At 37.7% G+C, this 19,008-nt stretch overlaps 1 protein-coding gene across 1 annotated transcript in view; it reads left to right on the top strand.

Moving 5' to 3' along the window:
• CDKAL1 (CDK5 regulatory subunit associated protein 1 like 1) overlaps positions 1-19,008 on the top strand; it is a 603,322-nt gene that overhangs the window by 131,157 nt on the left and 453,157 nt on the right. Inside the window, exon 6 of the mRNA XM_060190801.1 lies at positions 15,600-15,670. Coding sequence (XP_060046784.1) covers positions 15,600-15,670 — 71 coding nt within the window. The remainder of the gene's footprint in view (positions 1-15,599; positions 15,671-19,008) is intronic.

Below are 19,008 nucleotides of genomic sequence, written 5' to 3'. Positions count from 1 at the left end.
AACTTCTGTTGATGAGTGGGATCATCCCATACTCATCTTTATCTTTCTGACTTAGCTCACTTAACATAATTCCTTCTAGCTCCATCCAAGATGGGTCAGCGAAAGTGGGTTCATTGTTCTTTATAGCTGCATAGTATTCCATTGTGTATATATACCACAGCTTTCTCAGCCACTCATCTGTTGTTGGGCACCTGGGTTGCTTCCAGGTTTTAGCTATTATGAATTGTGCTGCTATGAACATAGGAGTACACACCTCTTTTTGGTTGGGTGTTATGGAGTCCTTGGGGTATAACCCCAGGAGAGGAATTACTGGATCATATGGAAGGTCCATGTCTAGCCTTGTGAGAGTTTTCCAGACTGCTCTCCACAGAGGCTGTACCAATTTACATTCCCACCAGCAATGTAAAAGTGGTCCTCTGTCCCCACAGCCTCTCCAGCATTTGTTGCTGCTGTCCTTTTTGATGTATGCTATTCTTACAGGAGTGAGGTGGTATCTTAGTGTTGTCTTAATTTGCATTTCTCTGATAATCAGTGACCTAGAGCAGTTTTTCATATGTTTGTTAGCCTTTTGGATCTCCTCTGAGGTGAATGTTTTGTTCATATCCTCTGCCCATTTTTGGATGGGGTCATTTGCTTTTTTGGTGCTAAGTTTGCTGAACTCTTTATATATTTTGGTGATTAGTTTCTTGTCTGCTGTATGGCATGTGAAGATCTTCTCCCATTCTGTGAGGGGTCTCTCTGTTTGTTTAATGGTTTCTTTGGATGTGGAGAAGCTTTTCAGTTTGATGTAGTCCCATTGGTTTGTTTCTGCTTTAGTCTTCCTTGCAATTGGGTTTGATTCATCAAAGATGTCCTTGAGGTGTAGGTGGGAAAGTGTTTTACCAATGTTTTCCTCTAAGTATTTGATTGTTTCTGGCCTGACATCTAGGTCTTTGATCCATTTGGAGTTGATTTTTGTTTCTGGTGAGATGAAGTGGTTCAATTTCATTCTTCTGCATGTTTCAACCCAGTTTTCCCAGCACCATTTATTGAAGAGAGCCTCCTTTTTCCATTTAATCCTTTGGGCCCCCTTATCAAAGATTAGATGCCCATAGGTGTTGGGATTTACTTCTGGGCTTTCAATTCTGTTCCACTGGTCTGTGTGCCTATTTTTGTTCCAGTACCATGGTGTTTTGATGATGATGGCTTTATAATATAGTTTAAGGTCTGGGCGTATGATGCCTCCATTTCTGTTTCTTTTCCTCAAGATGTTTTTGGCAATTCTAGGTGTTTTCATGTTCCAGATAAATGATTGTAGTGTTTGTTCTATTCTCTTAAAGAAGCTTGTTTCTTCAGTCTTATGGAATAGCTTAAGAAGTATGGGTATTAACTGTTTCCTGAAAGTTTTGTAGAATTCATTTGTGAAGCCATCTGGTCCAGGACTTTTGTTGTTGGGGAGATTCTTAATAATGGTTTCAATTTCTTTGTCTGTGATTGGTGCATTTAGATTTTGTAGTTCTTCTTGGTTCAGTTTTGGAAGTGCATAGGTTTCTAGGAATTGTTCCATTTCTTCCAGATTCTCTAGCTTGGTGGCATATAGTTCTTTATAGAAGTTTCACGGGATTCTCTGGATTTCTGTGGTGTCAGTTGTGATATCTCCTGCATCATTTACAATTCTATTAATTTGAGTCTTCTCTCTTTTTTGTTTGGTAAGTCTGGCTAGGGGTTTGTCAATTTTGTTTAATCTTTCAAAGAACCAACATTTGGCTTCATTGATCTTTTGTATGGTTCTTTTATTTTCGATGTTGTTTATTTCTGCTCGAACTTTAGTGATTTCTGTTCTTCTGGTTGCTTTAGGGTTTCTTTGTTCCTCTTCCTCTAAGTCCTTGAGGTGTGCAGTAAGGTCGTTCATTTGGGCTTCTTCTTGGTGTTTAATATTTGATTGTATGGCTATAAGTTTCCCTCTCAGTACTGCTTTAGCTGTGTCCCAAATATTTTGATAGGTTGTGTCTTCATTTTCATTAGTTTCCAGGAACATTTGAATTTCCTGTTTGAGTGAGTCTCTGACCCAGTGGTTCTTAAGGAGCATGTTGTTTAGTTTCCAAATTCTGTGTCTTTTAATAATTTTCCGTTTGTTGTTAAATGTTAGTTTTACTCCACTGTGGTCTGAGAAGATACTTGGGATGATTTCAATGCTCTTGAATTTATTGATGCTGTCTTTGTGGCCTAACATGTCGTCTATTCTTGAGTATGTGTTATGTGGATTTGAAAAGAAGGTGTATTCCAGTTTTTTGGGGTGGAGGAGTCTGAAAATGTCCAAGAGGTTTAGACTGTCGATCTCTTCATTCAATTCTCTTGTATCTTTATTGGTTCTCTGCTTTGTTGATCTGTCTAAGTGTGAGAGTGGGGTATTGAAGTCTCCCACTATTATTGTATTACTATTGATGTATTTTTGAAATTCTTTCAGTAGATGCTTAATGTATTTAGATGGTCCCTCGTTGGGTGCATAGATGTTAATAATTGTTAAGTCTTCTTGGCTGATTGATCCTCTTGGTTAAGTCTTCTTGGCTGATTGATTATGTAATGTCCTTGCCTATCTTTTATTACTTTATTTAATTTAAAATCTATCTTATCTGAGATGAGAATGGCTGTTCCTGCCCTTTTTTGTGGTCCGTTAGCCTGTATGTTAGTTTTCCATCCTTTCACTTTAAGTCTGTGTTTATCTTGTTGTGATAGATGGGATTCTTGCAAGCAGCATATGGTTGGGTTGTGTTTTCTGATCCATCCCCCCACTCTGTGCCTTTTGATGGGTGAGTTTAAGCCATTGACATTTATTGATATTATGGATTTAATGTATTGTAGTGCCATTGTTCTAAAAAAAAATTGTTTGCTCTGATATATTGCAAGTATTATAGTGATGTTCTTGTTTATAAGAGGTCTTTTAGTACCTCTTTCAGGGCCGGCTTGGTGATGGTTGCCTCCTTTAACTGTTGTTTGTCTAAGAAGGTTTTGATCCCTCCATCTAGTTTGAATGAAAGTCTAGCAGGATATATTATCCTTGGTTGAAACCCTTTTTCATTCAGGGCTCTATAGATATCTTGCCACTCCCTTCTGACTTTTAGTGTTTGAGTTGAGAAGTCTGCAGATAATCTTATGGGTTTTCCCTTGCATGTGACTTTTTGTTTCTCTCTTGCAGCCTTTAGGATCCTTTCTTTATCCTTACTTCTTCTCATTGTGACTATGATGTGTCTTGGTGTCTTCAGGTCTGGGTTGATTCTGTTTGGTACTCTCTGGGCCTCTTGAACCTTGATATCCTTTCTGTTATTCAGGTATGGGAAGTTTTCTTGTATTATTTCCTCTAGAATGTTTGCTTCCCCTTCCTCTCTTTCTTCCTCTGGCAGGCCAATTATACGAATGTTACTTCTTTTGAGATCATCCCATATGTCTCTGTTGTTGTTTTCAGTGTCTCTCAATCTCTTTTTAAGCTCTTTCACCTCTTTCTTTGTTTTCTCTAATTCATCCTCTGTCTGACTAATTCTGTTTTCTGCTTCTGTTAGTCTGCTTTCCCTTGCCTCAACTTCTTTCTTCATTACAGCTATTTCAGCTTTCAGTTCTTTAATTGCCTCAAGATAATCAGTATTTTCCTTGGGGGTCTCAACTGTTGTTTCCCTAATACTGCCATTCTTTTCCTCCAATGTTGTTTTCATTTCTTTGATTAATAAGTTTATTATTGCTTGCATACTTTTATTATCTATGGTTACTTCTGGCTGATTTGTAGTTTCTTCTGGGCTCTTGTCTTCATTCATTGGAGTAGCAGTTTTATTTGTTTTTGATCTACCCATTTTTTTATTTATGTGTTTCTTTCTTCTTTTTTTTTATGCTCTGTTGTTCCTCAGTTGTTGTGTCTTGAGTACAAGTAACACTGTACTAAATACCTTTATGACAATTGCACTCACCAACCTCCGGAATTACAGTAGCAACTGAAGTAAGTATTGAAGTAGTTTAATCGTTACCAGTTAGCCAACAATTTCTCCAGTCCGTGAAAAAATAGTAACCAAATCCCAGTGAAGAAAGAGAAAAGAAAGAGAGGATAGCAAGAATAGACAGTTATGCAAATCTACTATCCACTGTATATTCAAGGGGTAACGAGGGGGAAAGGGAACTAGAGCAGAGATACACACATAGAGAGTCCGCTCTGAGTCAGATTTCTTCCCCAATGTAATTCACAAATTCAGAAAGGCAAAGAAGAAGGAAGAAGTGTATGACAAGATTAAAAAAAAAAAAGAGAGAGAGAGACAAGAGAGAGAAAAGGGAGAAGATAAGAAAAAGAGTTGTAATTAAAGAGCAGTGCAAGGAACTTCCCAAATGTGTATCAGTGAATTCAAAAAAAGCACCCTGTTTGGTGGTGTGGGGTATCCTGCTAGGAGCTGGTCCCCAGGGACTGCTTATGGGGGGTGGAAGGAGGTATGCTTGAAAATTAAAAGGAAGAAAAAAGAATTTTTTCCTCTACTCTAATTCTTAACCCAAATTAAGTTATAGTCACCTCCTTGTCACCACTATGACCCCTTATTGTCTGGCCTGCTAAAGGCAGAAAATCCTACTGTTCCATGAGATGTGATCGGAGCTCAGCGGCTAGCAGCTTCTCAGTCCGCCATCTTCCAGGAAAACCCCCCCTCCAGACTTTTTTAAAGGATTTCTCGAAAATGAAAACTAGCTCCAAGTCCTTTGATACAATGAGAGCTATACTTAAGAAGTCTTTGGATCCGCCCTCAGGGTCGTGGTAGTCCCTGGAGACTCCCAAGAGAAAGCCCCCGAGCTATAGTGCTCCTTCTGGGTCCTCTGCCGGCCGCCCAGCAGCGCTCTGCAACTGGCGGAGGAGCCGCCTTCCCGGGAGGAGGACAATGCCCGGCGCACCCGCCTTGCCCGGCGCCGCCTGGGAAGTCTGGAGCAGCCCGCCCGCTAGTCCGTGCCACCTTTACTCTAATTCTTAACCCAAATTAAATTATAGTCACCTCTCTGGTGACTATAATTATTGACTGGCCTGCTAAAGGCAGAAAATCCTACCGTTTCCAGATGTGATTAGAGCACACGCTGCTAGCAGCTTCTCAGTCCGCCATCTTCCTCTGCAAAACTTTATTTTTAAAAAATTCATTTAGGGTCTGGCAGTGGTGTACCTGGTGGAGTGCACATATGACAGTGCACAAAGGCCTGGGTTCAAGCCTGCAGTCCCTTTCTACAGGGTGGAAGCTCCATGAGTGGTGCAGCAGTGCTGCAGCTGTCTCTTTTTTTTGCCCTCTTTCTCTCTTCCTTCTCTTTCAATTTCTCTCTGTCCTATCAAATCTTATAATTATCATAAATATTTTATTTTCTAGAGAGATATCAGAACACTGCTTGGCAACCCAATTTTTTTATCTATGTATTTATTTGGATAGAGACAGAGAAATTGAAAGGGAGTGGAGAGATATAGGAGAGAGACAGGGAGACACATGCAACACTGCTTCATTGCTTGTCAAGATTTTTCCTTGAAGGTAGGTAGGCTTGAATCTAGATTCTTGTACATTGTAATGTGCACTTAACTAGGTGTGCCACCATCTGGCTCCCTGTTCTGTAAGCATTTATAGTTATATTGGGGACTGAATTTGGGATTACGAGGCCTCTGGGCATATAAATCTGGTGCTTTGTATTTCCACAGCCCTGGTATTTTCATTTATAAAATTGTGGCAAGTTATGGTGACTGGGTGGGGTGCACCTGGTTGAGCATACACAAAGACTTGGGTTCTATCCCCTAGTCCGCATCTGTAGGGGGAAACTTCACAAGCCATGAAGCAGTGTTCAGGCATCTTTTTCTATCTCCCCCTTCTCTCTCAATTTATTTTTTATCCAATCAATCCATCAATCAGTCAGTTCTTAAAATTGTGTCAAAATGAAAACCATCAATATACTAGAGTCCGTTTTACTTCATGTCCTCACCAGTACTTGTTTCCAGGATATTTCATTTCGATAGAGGCAGAGATAGAAATTGAAATCATAGCACTGAAATTTCCTTCAGTGGTGTGGGGAACGACTTGAACCTGGGTCGTGCATATGACAAATATATTTACCTTTTACACTCAAGTATATTTTGACTAGAGCACTGACTAACTCTAGCTATTGGTGGCTTTGGAAATCCAACCTGGAACCTCTCCCATGCAAGCTCTTTGAGCTACTGCTGTGCTCACTGTCTGCCTGGCTATCCAGTGTTTTAAAGGGGCCGACAGTATTTGTAATAGTAGATACTTTGTATACTTTAAGTCAGTAAAATTCTTTGTTTCGTAGTACAGTTGCTTAGTACTATCAGTATTGAGTTCTAGACTGCTTTTGTGGTGTTCCAGCGTACGTTAACATTGATGCCATGATATCGTGCCCTAATGGTGACATAGAGCATTGTGTGTGTCAACAGTCAGTGACTGACAAATGAATTTTAGATGAATGAACATTCAGTATCCCACTGAACCAATTTTATCTTTAGAGTGATTAAAAAAAATCATTTTATTGGGGGTGGTGATCTTAATAATTTATGGTATAGATATTGACAAATAGGTACAGTTTCTCATTTTATCATGATAGGTGTCTTCAAAACAGGATGTTTTTTTATTTTAACCATAACATTAGTTTAAGATTTGGTAATACTTACTTTATTTTTTAAAAATTTATTTACTGGGGGATTAATGGTATACAGTCAACAATAAAATACAATAGTACATATGTAACATTTCTCAGTTTTCCATGTAACAATTCAGCCCCCAGTGGTGCAGTGGGTTAAGTGCACATGGCATAAAACTCAATGATCTGGTTTGAGCCCCCAACTCTCCCACCTCCAGGGGAGTCACTGGCGATGAAGTGGGTCTGCAGGTGTCTATCTTTCTCTCCCCCTCTCTGTCTTCTCCTCGCTCCATTTCTCTGTCCTATCCAACAACAATGATAGCAATAACAACAATAATAATAACTACAACAATGATAAAAAAAAAAAACAATTCAGCCCCCATTAGGTCCTCCTCTGCCATCATGTTCTAGGACCTGAACCCTCCCCCCAACCCCAGAGTCGTTTACTTTGGTGCAATATAACATTGTCTTTATTAAATGCTTAACTAATATCAGTCAGACATGGAAAGTCCAGAGCTTTATAGACATTCATCAAAACAGAATTGTAAGATTAAAAAAAAATTCTCTCAAATAGCTCATATTTTGTGATTCAAAAACTCTTATTTGGAATTTTTTTTTCATTCCCTCTGTTATTTTTTTTTTTCTTACCCTTTTTTCTTGCGTTAGGTTGATACTTTTTCAAAATGACTTTATACTATTGAGAAAGATTTCAAAGCATTTGTCATCAGAGTAATTTATCCCTTAATTAATGGCGAAGTGGATTTATAGACAGGTGACACACTTTACTGTGTTACAGAGACGAGTCTTGTTAGCCATTGATTAGCAATGAATAAATTACTGCCGATTTTTCAAACATAAGAAATTTTCTTTTGAGGATAATTAATCAGATTCCTGTGTTTGCCAATCTGTGTAGGATTATCATCTTTTTCATTTGCAAGAATGAACCTGCCTGCCCCTGCTCCGAGTACATTCAGGACAGAGTAGACAGTTTTCTAGGTTCGCAGTTTCATCTTTGCTTTTCATAGGCTGATGAGACATATACTTGTTTTAAAATCACTTCAAACTGCATTTTCTGTTGAATAGGTTTTGAGCTACCTGCTTGACAGATGGTGTTGGAAGTGATTACTGAAATCATGTGTTTACCTGTACCTGAACATGTGTTCACCAGATGCACACAGTTTACCCAGAGCTGCTGATTTCTTAAAGACATACACACCTTCTGCACTGAGTTGTATAACTTAGAAGAATCGGTTCTCGGCTAGCCAGAGCTCTCTTTTGCTGCCAATTGCAGAAGTAACTGTAGGAGAAGACCCGTTTACAGCTTAAAATGAGAAGTTGGGCTAGCCCAAAGAACCACCATCTGCTTTATTGATCTTTTCTTTTCTCTCTCTCTCTCTCAAACATCTTTTTGTTATCTTTATTGGATAGAGACAGCCAGAAATTGAGAGGAATGGGTAGATAGGGAGAGAGACACCTGAGCCCTGTTTTACCACTTGTGAAGCTTTCTCTCTGCAGGTGGGGACTCGGGGCTTGAACCCAGGATCTTGGGCACTGTAACATGTGTGCTTAACCAGGTATATCATCACCCAGCCCCCCTTTCTACTCTTGATTGCTTAGTAATTTAATTTTTATCTATCTAGTGAATTAAGAAAAAAAAGTCTCTCCCTCATCCCCCTACCAAATTGTAAATTGAACAATAGTAGTAGTAGTGGCCAGTTTTCCAATTTGATGACTGTTTATTATACTCTTGTATTATTTGCACTTGGTATTTTAAAAGTAGCCCATTTTTTTTCCAGACCACATGTTAAAAATGTAGCCATTCTTTTATATCTGAATTCTGATTTTGGAGATCTTGATTTTGGATTGTGTGTATGTTGTGTATATTAGCCATTCATGAAGATAGTATCTTCTGCTGAAGACAGAGATCGCTACTTTAATATTTTATATATTAGCCATCAAAACCCTACTTTGTGCTTTCTATCTTTGTTATTTTGTTTCTGTAAAAAAAATTTTTTTTAACCTAATGAGAGTGACACTTATAACTTGTGTGCTCTCAGTGCTTTGTTTTGAAACTGAGTTCACTTAACAGTCTACAAACCTGGAGAAACAAGGAAAGTCATTGTTTTAAGCTTTTGACAGGTGCAAAACTGTAAATAGTTACAGGCCTGGGCAGAAACAAGAACAGAAGAAGCACAGCAGCTGGCAGGCCTGACCTGGGACAGGTCTGCCGTGAGTTAAGTAGCCTAAATTTCATGGCATGCTCAGATTTGTTTGCTTGTATGAAATTCACCTTCTGTTTCAAAAAGCATTCTAATGATTGAGACTAGATATCAGCTACAAGGGGAGAAACATATACAAGATATTAAGAAAGACAACCATGTAGCCTCCCATTGTAGAATCCAAGATCAGGAAACATTTGTATAGATGAGTTTTAAAATCGAGTTACATATTAAAATAAATCATTCTACACAAAATGGCATGCAGTAGGTAGAGCTGAAGAGGGTGGCTAAGGTTGAGGGGTTGACTTTATGTCATATATTTATTTTTATTCTCTATTTATTTATTGGATAGAAATGATAGATATTGAAGAGGGAAAGGAAAAATAGAGCAGATGAGAGACACCTGCAGCACTACTTCACTACTTGTGAAGCTTTCCCCCTTTGGGTGGGGACTGGGGGCTTAAGCCTGGGTCCTTTCTCATTGTAATATATTGTTCAACCAAACGTGCCATCACTGGGCTTGTGTCATCTATTTCTAAAACTTAAAAAAAAATTTTTTAGTTTTCTGAGCACATCTGACTTTTGTCCAAAGGAAAGCAGGTTTGTTATTGAATAGCTTAGCAATATCTGGATTGTTCTTCTCTAGGTCTACATAGAGAACAATGCAAATTTTTAATGAGATTTCATCACTTCAGATTTCACTAGCCAATTCTTCATCTTGAAAATGCCAAACTGGTTGCTTGTTCATAAAGAAGTCTACCCACTGTCAGCAGTCCTCCTCCACACACCATGCAGAGGTGCAGTCTAGACAAGATAGGGACTCTTGGGCAGTAGAGCTGATGACTTGTCAACCCCATCTGAGTTATCTGAAAGTTTTCTTTGACTTACATAATATTGAAACAAAGTGACATATTCACATTTGAATACCTATCTTGCCGGCTTTCTTGGAACAACTGAATGATGTGGCAATGCTTTACCTGTTTTTCTCTGAATGGCCACAGCTAAATAGCAGCTGCCCCTTTGCCACTCTCTTTCATGCCAGTACCTCTTGATAGCTGTTATTGAGTCACTTCTGTTGCCCACCTGTAGACATTTGAGTTAGTGACCTGTGGACAGCTTAAGAGATGAGAATTTGCAAGTGAACACACAGAGAAAGGACACTTTGTAGGAGAGGTTTGTGGACACTTAACTTAGTTTCAGTCGGTTTGCTTTGTGCTGTTTCCTCCATTTTCTTTTCTTTTTTATCCACTTTTAATTCCAAACTCTTTTATAGTGTCTTCACTGTTAGGGCCCAGTGAAGCATCATACTTGGATAATGTGCTACTTTGCCAGGTGCTTGACCCAGGTTCAAAACTGGCCACTGCCTTCAATGTGGATCAATAATGGTAGGGACTGTTCCATTCTCTGAAGGGACTTTAGACAACATACTCTACCACTTGATGAAGATGGGTCCTGAAATTAGTGCAGCCTTGAATGTTCCTAGCTGTGACTACAGAATGCAAGCTCAGACTTACAGGGATGCAGAGGTTACATAGGCTCCTATGCTGAATATGGGCACAAGATCAAATCGATGGGGTTTACAGTTAACAATATATGTATACCTTTCCCATATTTTAGTAGCTACTCTCTTCCCTGATCCAGCTGGAGGACTAGAAAGGACTAGAAAGTCCTTTTTCCAACTGTGACACCATTTCCCCAGACAATACCTTGGGTCCACCGGCATGTTAGCTGTCAGACTCAGGGAAAAGCTAGTAGGGTCATGGGCCCCTTGGAATATACCTAAAGTAGACCTACTAGCTTTTTCCAAAATGGAGACCCCAAATCTTAATCTACAATATTCTTGCCTTTAGATTCATGATTAGTCAACAATTTGTTCTGCTTTATATATTAACTCTTTCAGCCACCAAGTTCCAGATGATACCATGATGCCAACCTGACTTCCCTGGGCAGATGACCCCACCAATGTGTCCTGGAGCCCCAACTCCCCAGACTACTGCCCCACTAGGGAAAGAGAGAGACAGGCTGGGAGTATGGATTGACCTGCCAATGCTCATGTTCAGCAGGGAAGCAAATTACAGAAGCCAGACCTCCCACCTTTTGCACCCCATAATGACCCTGGGTCCATACTCTCAGAAGGATAAAGAATAGGAACGCTTTCAAGGGACGGGATGGGTACGGAGTTCTGGTGGTGGGAACTGTGTGGAATTGTACCCCTCTCACCCTATGGTCTTGTCATTATTTCAATTTTATAATTTTTTTTAAAAGAGAGAAAAGTGGAATAATTAACTAAATAAATAAATTTTAAAAAGTGGCCCACATCACACTTAAGTGCTGTGGTCTCTTTCACTCTTTTTTTTTTTTTCCAAATAGAGATAAATTGGTTACTTTTTTATTTTGCAAGTTTATGTGTTCCAGTTATATCTCTTACACATATGAGCAAACATCCAGTAGCTATCTTAAACTGCCATACTTCAGTAAGCATTATCATCTCTAATTCCATCTATTTTTATCTTAAAGGACACAGTACTGTCTTTTAATTGCATAGTAGTGTTTCATTGAATCTTTATATCTCGTAACTTCTTTATCCAGCCATATATCTGTAGATATTTAAGGTGCTTCCACTACTTGGTTTTTATGAATATGCTGCTATTGTCTCTTCAAATTAATATTTTCATGTTCTTTTGATGGAGGCCTAATGGTGGTATTGCTGGAACATAAGTCATTTTGATTTTCATTGCATTAAAGGCAATCCGTACTGTTTTCTGTAAGCGCTACACCAGTTTGCATTCACACCAGTAGTATATACCAGAGTCCTTACTCCACATCTTCACCAACACTTATTTCCTGTTTTATTGATGTGTATCATTCTCAATGTGGTTTTTTTTTTTTTAAAATTTTTTTGATTAATATAGGTTACAAGATTGTAAGATTTTAGCGTTTAGTTCCACACCACACCCACACTGTGTCCCCACTCTCCCACTTCCCAGAGATAATCAGCATAGTTCTCACAAGACTTGGAAAAGTTTTGCTTGCCTGTTTTCTTTTCCAAGTTTACGTGTTTCAGAAATTTTTATTCCACACTGAGTTAAGCGTCTTTCATTCTTCACTGCTTCTTTGTTTCTTAAAAACAAAACAAAACAAAAAATCTCTTCATTATTATGAGAGTCATACTCATGGAACTGAGTTCTTATATCCCTAATCTAATCATCTTTAGTAATAGCCCAGGTACTTGGGGATGAGTTATTTTATTTTATTTTATTTTATTATGATTATTTCCCCTTGTCACAAATCACACATGAGTATGACTTATTTAATCAGATAGTTTTCTCTTTCTTTTTTTAAAATTTTTTAAAAAATTTATTTAAGAAAGGAGACATTAACAAAACCATAGAATAAGAGGGGTACAATTCCGCACAATTCCCATATCCCGATCTCCACATCCCACCCCCTCCCCTGGTAGCCTTCCCACTCTCTATCTCTCTGGGAGTATGGATCCAGGGTCGTTGTGTAGTTTTCTCTTTCTAAGTAGAAAATCAAATGGATGGAACTGTAAGATATTATTTTAAGTGAAATAAGTAGAGAAAGTAATTTAAGTAAATGAATTTCAGGCAAGGGAGATAGCATAATGGTTATGCAAAGAAGCTCTCATGTATGAAGTTCTATTGTCTCAGGTTCAACTCCCTGTACCACCATTTACCAGAGTTGAGCAGTGCTGCTCTGGTAAAACGAACAAACAAAACCTAAGAATGCAGATGAACAGCATAGTTGGTGAAAAATGGCTGAAATGAATTTGTAAAATCTATTTGTTTTTAGTCTTAAAATATCTTGGGGTATGGTGATACGAAGCTATCTAGTTTGGGCATGAGAGTGTCTTACAGACACTTAGGGGAGATAAGAGGTTATTCCAATGTCATGTTCTGTAAACCATTAGTCCCCCCACCCCAATAAAGCGGAAAGAAAAAAAAGTTACTTCTGTGAAAATGAAGGAAGTTATAAATATGACTGGTGAAAAATTATGATGTTTTGATGATTTTTAAATATTTTTGTAGTTATTGTCCCATTTGAAGGAAGTTGAAGCTTTCAAATGTCTTCGATTATAATTATGCTATGATTTTGTTCTGCTATTGATTGCAGCTGTTTCTAAAAGACTATAATTATCAAGAAAGCATGAAGTAATAGTAATAAAACCATATAATTTAGTAAATTTAGCAAAGTAATTTTTTGTTATATTTTGAAGACTATAAATATATGGTGTTAAATGATTTATTTTACACATAAAATTTTTAGGGATGTATTATACTTTCCGTGTTAAACAGTGAAAACTGCTTAAAGTTTTAGAAATTAGAGAAATAGTGAATTTTGGATTTAATCATATCAGTTACTAATAAACTATGTCAATTTTATCGTTTTCAATTTTGAGCACATTTGAAAATAGCAGGTGGATGCAGGATTTATTCAGCATGATTACTGAATATTTCAAGAAGTAAGCTGTTTCTAGAAACTGGAATTTCAGTATTGAATACAATAAAGTAGTGAATTTACATGGGTTGGAAAGAAACAAAGAAAAAATAAGCATCTTTTAACTCACTTTTATTGAGCCATACCAAATAGTCATTTATTATGGGACTATAATAATGGTCAGAATGAATTCTCAATTTTTATGTAGCTCATGTGATTGAAGAGAGGTGACATAAATTTGGCAATAAATGACATGAGGAGGATCAAAGCCAGGATTTGAGAGTCATAGAAGGTGTTATTTTGAATAGCATGGTCAGGACAGATTTGACATTTCAGCAGAAATTTGAGTGAAAAAGATAGTAAAATGGTTATTTGAGGAAAGAACTATTATTATTATTATTTTTTCTTTGTGGGGGGGTTAATGGATTACAGTACAGTTGTTGACACAAGATTACCATCTCTCCTCTCCTTGTGATAGGTATCTACAGTACCCTCTGACCCCAAACTTAGGTCCTTTTCTAGTATCCCTAAAGTCACCCCCTTCCTGGCAGTTCTTTGCATTGGTGCAATATGCTGAACCCAGTTCAAGTTTAACTTGGTGTTTCCACCTTCTCTCTTGGTTTTAAAGTTTTTTTCTTTTTTTAAAAAACACCAGAGTATTGCCCAGCTCTTGTTTATGGTGGTGTGGGGGATTGAACCTTGGACTTTGGAGCCTCAGGATTGAGAGTCTCTTTGCATAACCATTATGCTATCTACCACCCCCCCACCCCCACCCCCACCCCCGCTTTTAAGTTCTTCCTGTGGGTGAGTTTATCTGGTATTTATCCATTTCCTTTTGGTTTATCTAACCTAATGATTTCTTCAAGCTCCATTCAATATGAGACAAAGGAAATGAGTTGATCATTTTAATAACTGAGAATTTCAGTGTGTATATATATTCCAGTTTTCTTCACCAGTCATCTGTCATTGGGAAGAACAGTAGCAGTAAGTATTGGCAAAGATGTGAGGAAAAAGGAACCCTTCTACACTGCTGATAGGAATATAGATTGATCCAATGTTTGTGGTAAACTGTCTTAAGAGTTTTCTCATGAGGATATGCCCAAAGGAAGCAAATATACCCATTTGAAGAGATCTATTCACATCTATATTCATAGCAGTGTAGTTTGTAATAATAGCACAAACTTGGAAAGAAATTTCTAAGCAGAAGAAATAGCTATGAGAAAACTCTGGGATAGGATTGTGGTTGGTTGTTCAAGAAAACATCGAGGAGACACCATTGTAGTTGGTATAGAAAAAACGAGAGAAAATGATGGGGGATAAATTTGTTTTTTGTCTAATGAATGATAGGATATATATCTGAAATAAAATGATATGGTGCCAAGTTAAATGCTTTGTGAAGTAACAGCAGTATAAACTTAGAAAGTAAGTATCTATGGATGATGTTCCTATACTAGAAGTCAGGAAATAACATGGCTAATTTGCTCATTGTTCCTCAAATTAAATTTCACTTCTGTGAATATCTTTCTGATTTACTCTTTCACTGCAGTTTTTTTTTTTTTTTGGGGGTGGGTCATTAGTGGAACATCACTACTTCAGGCCACTTTTTCAGGTAGAGAAACAGAGAAGAGAGAAAAGATACTCTTATTACTGATGCTTCCTTCAGTGAGTGGGATGGCTCTTAAACCTGAGTCAAGGGGCCAGGTGGTGGCGCACCTGATTAAGCGCACACATTACAGTTCATAAGGATCTGGGTTCAAGCCCCTAGCCCCCACCTGCAGGGGGGAAAGCTTCACGAGTGATGAAGTAGGTCTGCAGGTGTCTCTCTCTTTCTCTCCCACTCTGTTTCCCCTTCCCTCACAATTTCTCTCTGTCTCTATTAAAAATAAATAAATAAATAAATAAAGGTTAAAAAAAAAAAACCTGATTCATGGTCATAACAAAGCAAGTGCACTTCCAAAGTGAGCTATCTTGTCAGCTCTGATTTACTCTTTCAAAATGAAATTTTACATGATACCGTCCAGAGCATGGGCCTGTATAAATTGTTGACTTTATGGAGTGCCAATACTCATTATAGGGTGGCTATACAGTTAATGTGCAATAAAGAATATTATCTTTGGGATAAATGGGTCAGAGAGCTTGACTAAAATGAGAATAACAATTTGCATTCAATTAAAATGTGTATAACCTGTAACATTTTTTTTCCATTGTGCTAGGGTTAAGGGGAGAACAGAAATGGGATGATAATTAATAGTTGTAAATTTGAAAGTCAGTTTTATTCCATGTGTTAATTTTTCCTGAAAGTGTGGTAGAATACGATCAAATTCTTGAAATTGTAGAAACACTGTTCATGATATTTATAATTGCAAGGCAAGGTAGGTAGCTGACCTCAGGTGTGTGAACTAATTAACTTAGGGCCTGTGTAATATGCTTCAGCTAAAGTAGATACTAAAAAAGCAATTGACTTGTTTTATTCTTTCATTTTACAAATGATAATATTTATGATCCAGTTTTTTTTTTTCCAGTATGCCTAAGCACACTTTTGTGTCTGGCTTTTGTATAGGTATTAGTAAATGAAATTTTGTTTAGCATGATAATTTCCCAAAATATAGGCAGGTAAAGAACATTGTTAGTCACAGCTGTCAGGAGTAAGTAGTCATTACTGAAGTACCACTAAGGACAATGATATATCATTCAGATAATTATTTTACCAAGAAGATAGCCACATTAAAAATAATAATAAAACCAAAACTTGGCTTAGAAATTTCTTTGGAAAATATTTGCTGAAATTAAGGATTTATTTTTACTCAGGAGGAGGAGTAATATGTATGCCAATTGGCTTTTCAGTTAAACCAAAAAAATAATGAGGAATCTACATATATTTAATGGATTATAGAAGATTTTGATTCTGGTACTAGTTTGAGCAAATTTAATATCGAGTGACAACTAAGTTTTTGATTTCTTGGTGCACATATTTCAGCTGCATACTCTTAATGTCTGTTCAGAATACCTTTCTACTTGCTTTGTTTCACGTGGTGGGTAAGGTGGCCTGAGTTCACAGATTTGTTTTGTAGCTTGAATCTAGAGGTGAGGCAATGAATGGCTTGGGCAAATATTTAAAACTATCACTGACTCTTCCTAGGGCAGCCAATGATTACTACCCATAATAAAGTTGTTGATGGGGTACGCTATATCACTAGGAGTCCATTTGCTAACCACTTTATAGGACACCAGGAGCTGGTGAATGCCTGGCATGGGGGGATAGTTGGGAGTGGGAGGGTAGGTTGGCAGTTAGAGCAAGTAGGTCCTGTCTACTTAAAGTATAATGGCGCTTCCTCTGAAGATGCCTTTATTTCACTGCAGTATCCAGGGATACATATACCTCTGTAGCTTAGCCTGCTGGTCTGAGGAGACAAAGTTGTATGAGAATAGAAAGCTGTGTGGTATGACAAATCAGGAAAGGAGAAAAAATGATCTTTTAGCATTAGACTTCCCCCCACTCCAAAACCTTTTCTCAGGTAAATTTGAAGAAATGATCTAAATGCCTGTGGGTGGACCTAATTAACTTCTTACTACAATAACTTTACCAGAAAATTAAGAGTGTACAGTTCAAGTTTTTATGAAACTGGACAACCTCTTTTCCTTTCTCCTGGGATTCCCACTAGTGCTAGATTTGTAGTAGTTTATATTCATTTACTCAAACCAAGATGATTAATTTAGTCCCCTAATTTTACAACTGAAGAAATGGAATACCACTAATATATAACTGTATTTAAATGTATGTATGTGTATATCTGTATTTATATATATCATTACTTTGATGTATCTGTTATACAGAGTAATAAATAATACAGGAGTACAGCATCTGTCTTACCTGCTGTTCTTTTTATGATGTGAAGTGTTGAGTCATATGAGTAATTGTATTACTTGTATAAAGTACTTGGAAGACAGTTTCACTTGCACAAGTACTATGCTGCACGTCATAAAGATGAAAAGTTTGAGCCATCTGTTAACTTAAAAAAAAACACCCTAGTATACCACCTGGTGTTTAACTAGGCCTTGGGACTTGTTCCAGATACAGCACTGCTTCATTGAACAAATATTGGGGTGAGGCCTGGGTAGGTTTTGGTCATGTCTTCTATGATTTGGGAGGGGCTCTTTATTTTTACTGAGTTTTGAACAGTATTATTTGAATCATTCTTGTTTCCTATTGTGGTTTGCCTGTCATTAAAAACAATTTTGCCTTAATTTTGAAAATTGAATATGAGGAGTAACATTACATAAAAACAGCATTATTCAACGATGGAGATAATGTTCTGTGCAACATGATTTAATTTGGAGCAGTGGATGGCCACCTGCTAGGGCTTTGTTCTTGTGGCAGTTTGGCAAGTGGCCCCAGTGTTTTGGTTCTTTCATTGGTCACATGGCTGTTGAGCTCTGCCCTGGTTAGTTGAAAACCATTAATCTGGTAATACAGAAAGATGGAATATTTGACTACTGGGTGTTTGAATTCAGAAAACAAACCCCTTTTAAAGTCATTGTTTAGCAATCACAGAATGCTTTTATCTTGTTGATATTACATCTGTGTCTTTACATTTTCTCTAGTGATAGTGTATTCTTATCTAAAACATAAAAAAATCTTGTAGGATTTGGCATTATGGCAACTGGCTACCATTATAGTACCTGTCTGCTTCCCTACTGTGCTGGGGTAGCTGTGAAATTCAGTGACTAAACTGGGACACATTTTGAGAGTGACAACAAGCCACTTATTAGTTCTGGTGGGATAAGAAGCATAGACAGTGGCATATAATTGTTCTTTAAGTCATGGTCATTTTAACCATCCACTGGGATCAGAAATAATAAAATATTTCACATATGTTTAAGAATGTTTCCTATTTATAAATTGCATTAGTTGTGACAGGTTAGTTGCCTCAAATCTGTGAGTTGACTAATTGTATTAGCAGGCTTCATGCTTTCTGCCAAATATTTTGTTTTTTTTTCTTTTTAAAGTTGAGACATTATGTTTTACACTATGTGTTTGGTTTTGGCCTTCAGGGTTATTGCTGGGGCTCGGTACCTGCACTACTAATCCACTGCACCTGGAGGCCGTTTTTCCCATTGTGTTGCCCTTGTTATTGTTGCCATTGCTATTGTTGTTATTGGATTGGACAGAAAGAAATAGAGAGAGGAGAGGAAGACAGAGAGGGGGAGAGAAAGATAGACACCTGCAGACCTGCTTCACTGCTTGTGAAGCGACCCCCGTGCAGCTGGGGAACCGGGGGCTGGAGCAGGGATCCTTGCGCCATTTCTTGCGCTTCACCATGTGTGCTTAACCCGCTGTGCTACCGCCTGGCCCCCTATACTATATGTTTTACGAATACAGTTTCATTCCTGTTTAAATGAATGTTAACATACTATATCTATCACCAAAGCATAAATAACCCTCTGTTACAGTTCTTTGGAGCCCCTCATTCAGCCCCCCTCATCTTTTTAGACCCATCTACACCCCCTCTGATAACCTCAGTTCTGAGAATCAGAATCCAATGTCAGTGATTTAGTTTGACTTTGCTCTTTTTTTTATTCCTTATATTCCACATAATATGTATAAATATTTGTCTTTCTCCTTTTGACATATTTACTTAATATAGCACTCTCCAGTTTCATCCATGTTGCCAAAGATTATATTGAATTGTTTTAAACAATATACTAAGGT

Source organism: Erinaceus europaeus, chromosome 4 (assembly GCF_950295315.1).
Source record: "Erinaceus europaeus chromosome 4, mEriEur2.1, whole genome shotgun sequence".
In the NCBI taxonomy this organism is placed as follows: domain Eukaryota; kingdom Metazoa; phylum Chordata; class Mammalia; order Eulipotyphla; family Erinaceidae; genus Erinaceus; species Erinaceus europaeus.
Note: the sequence above shows the minus strand (reverse complement) of the source record. Positions and strands in the feature narration are given on the sequence as shown.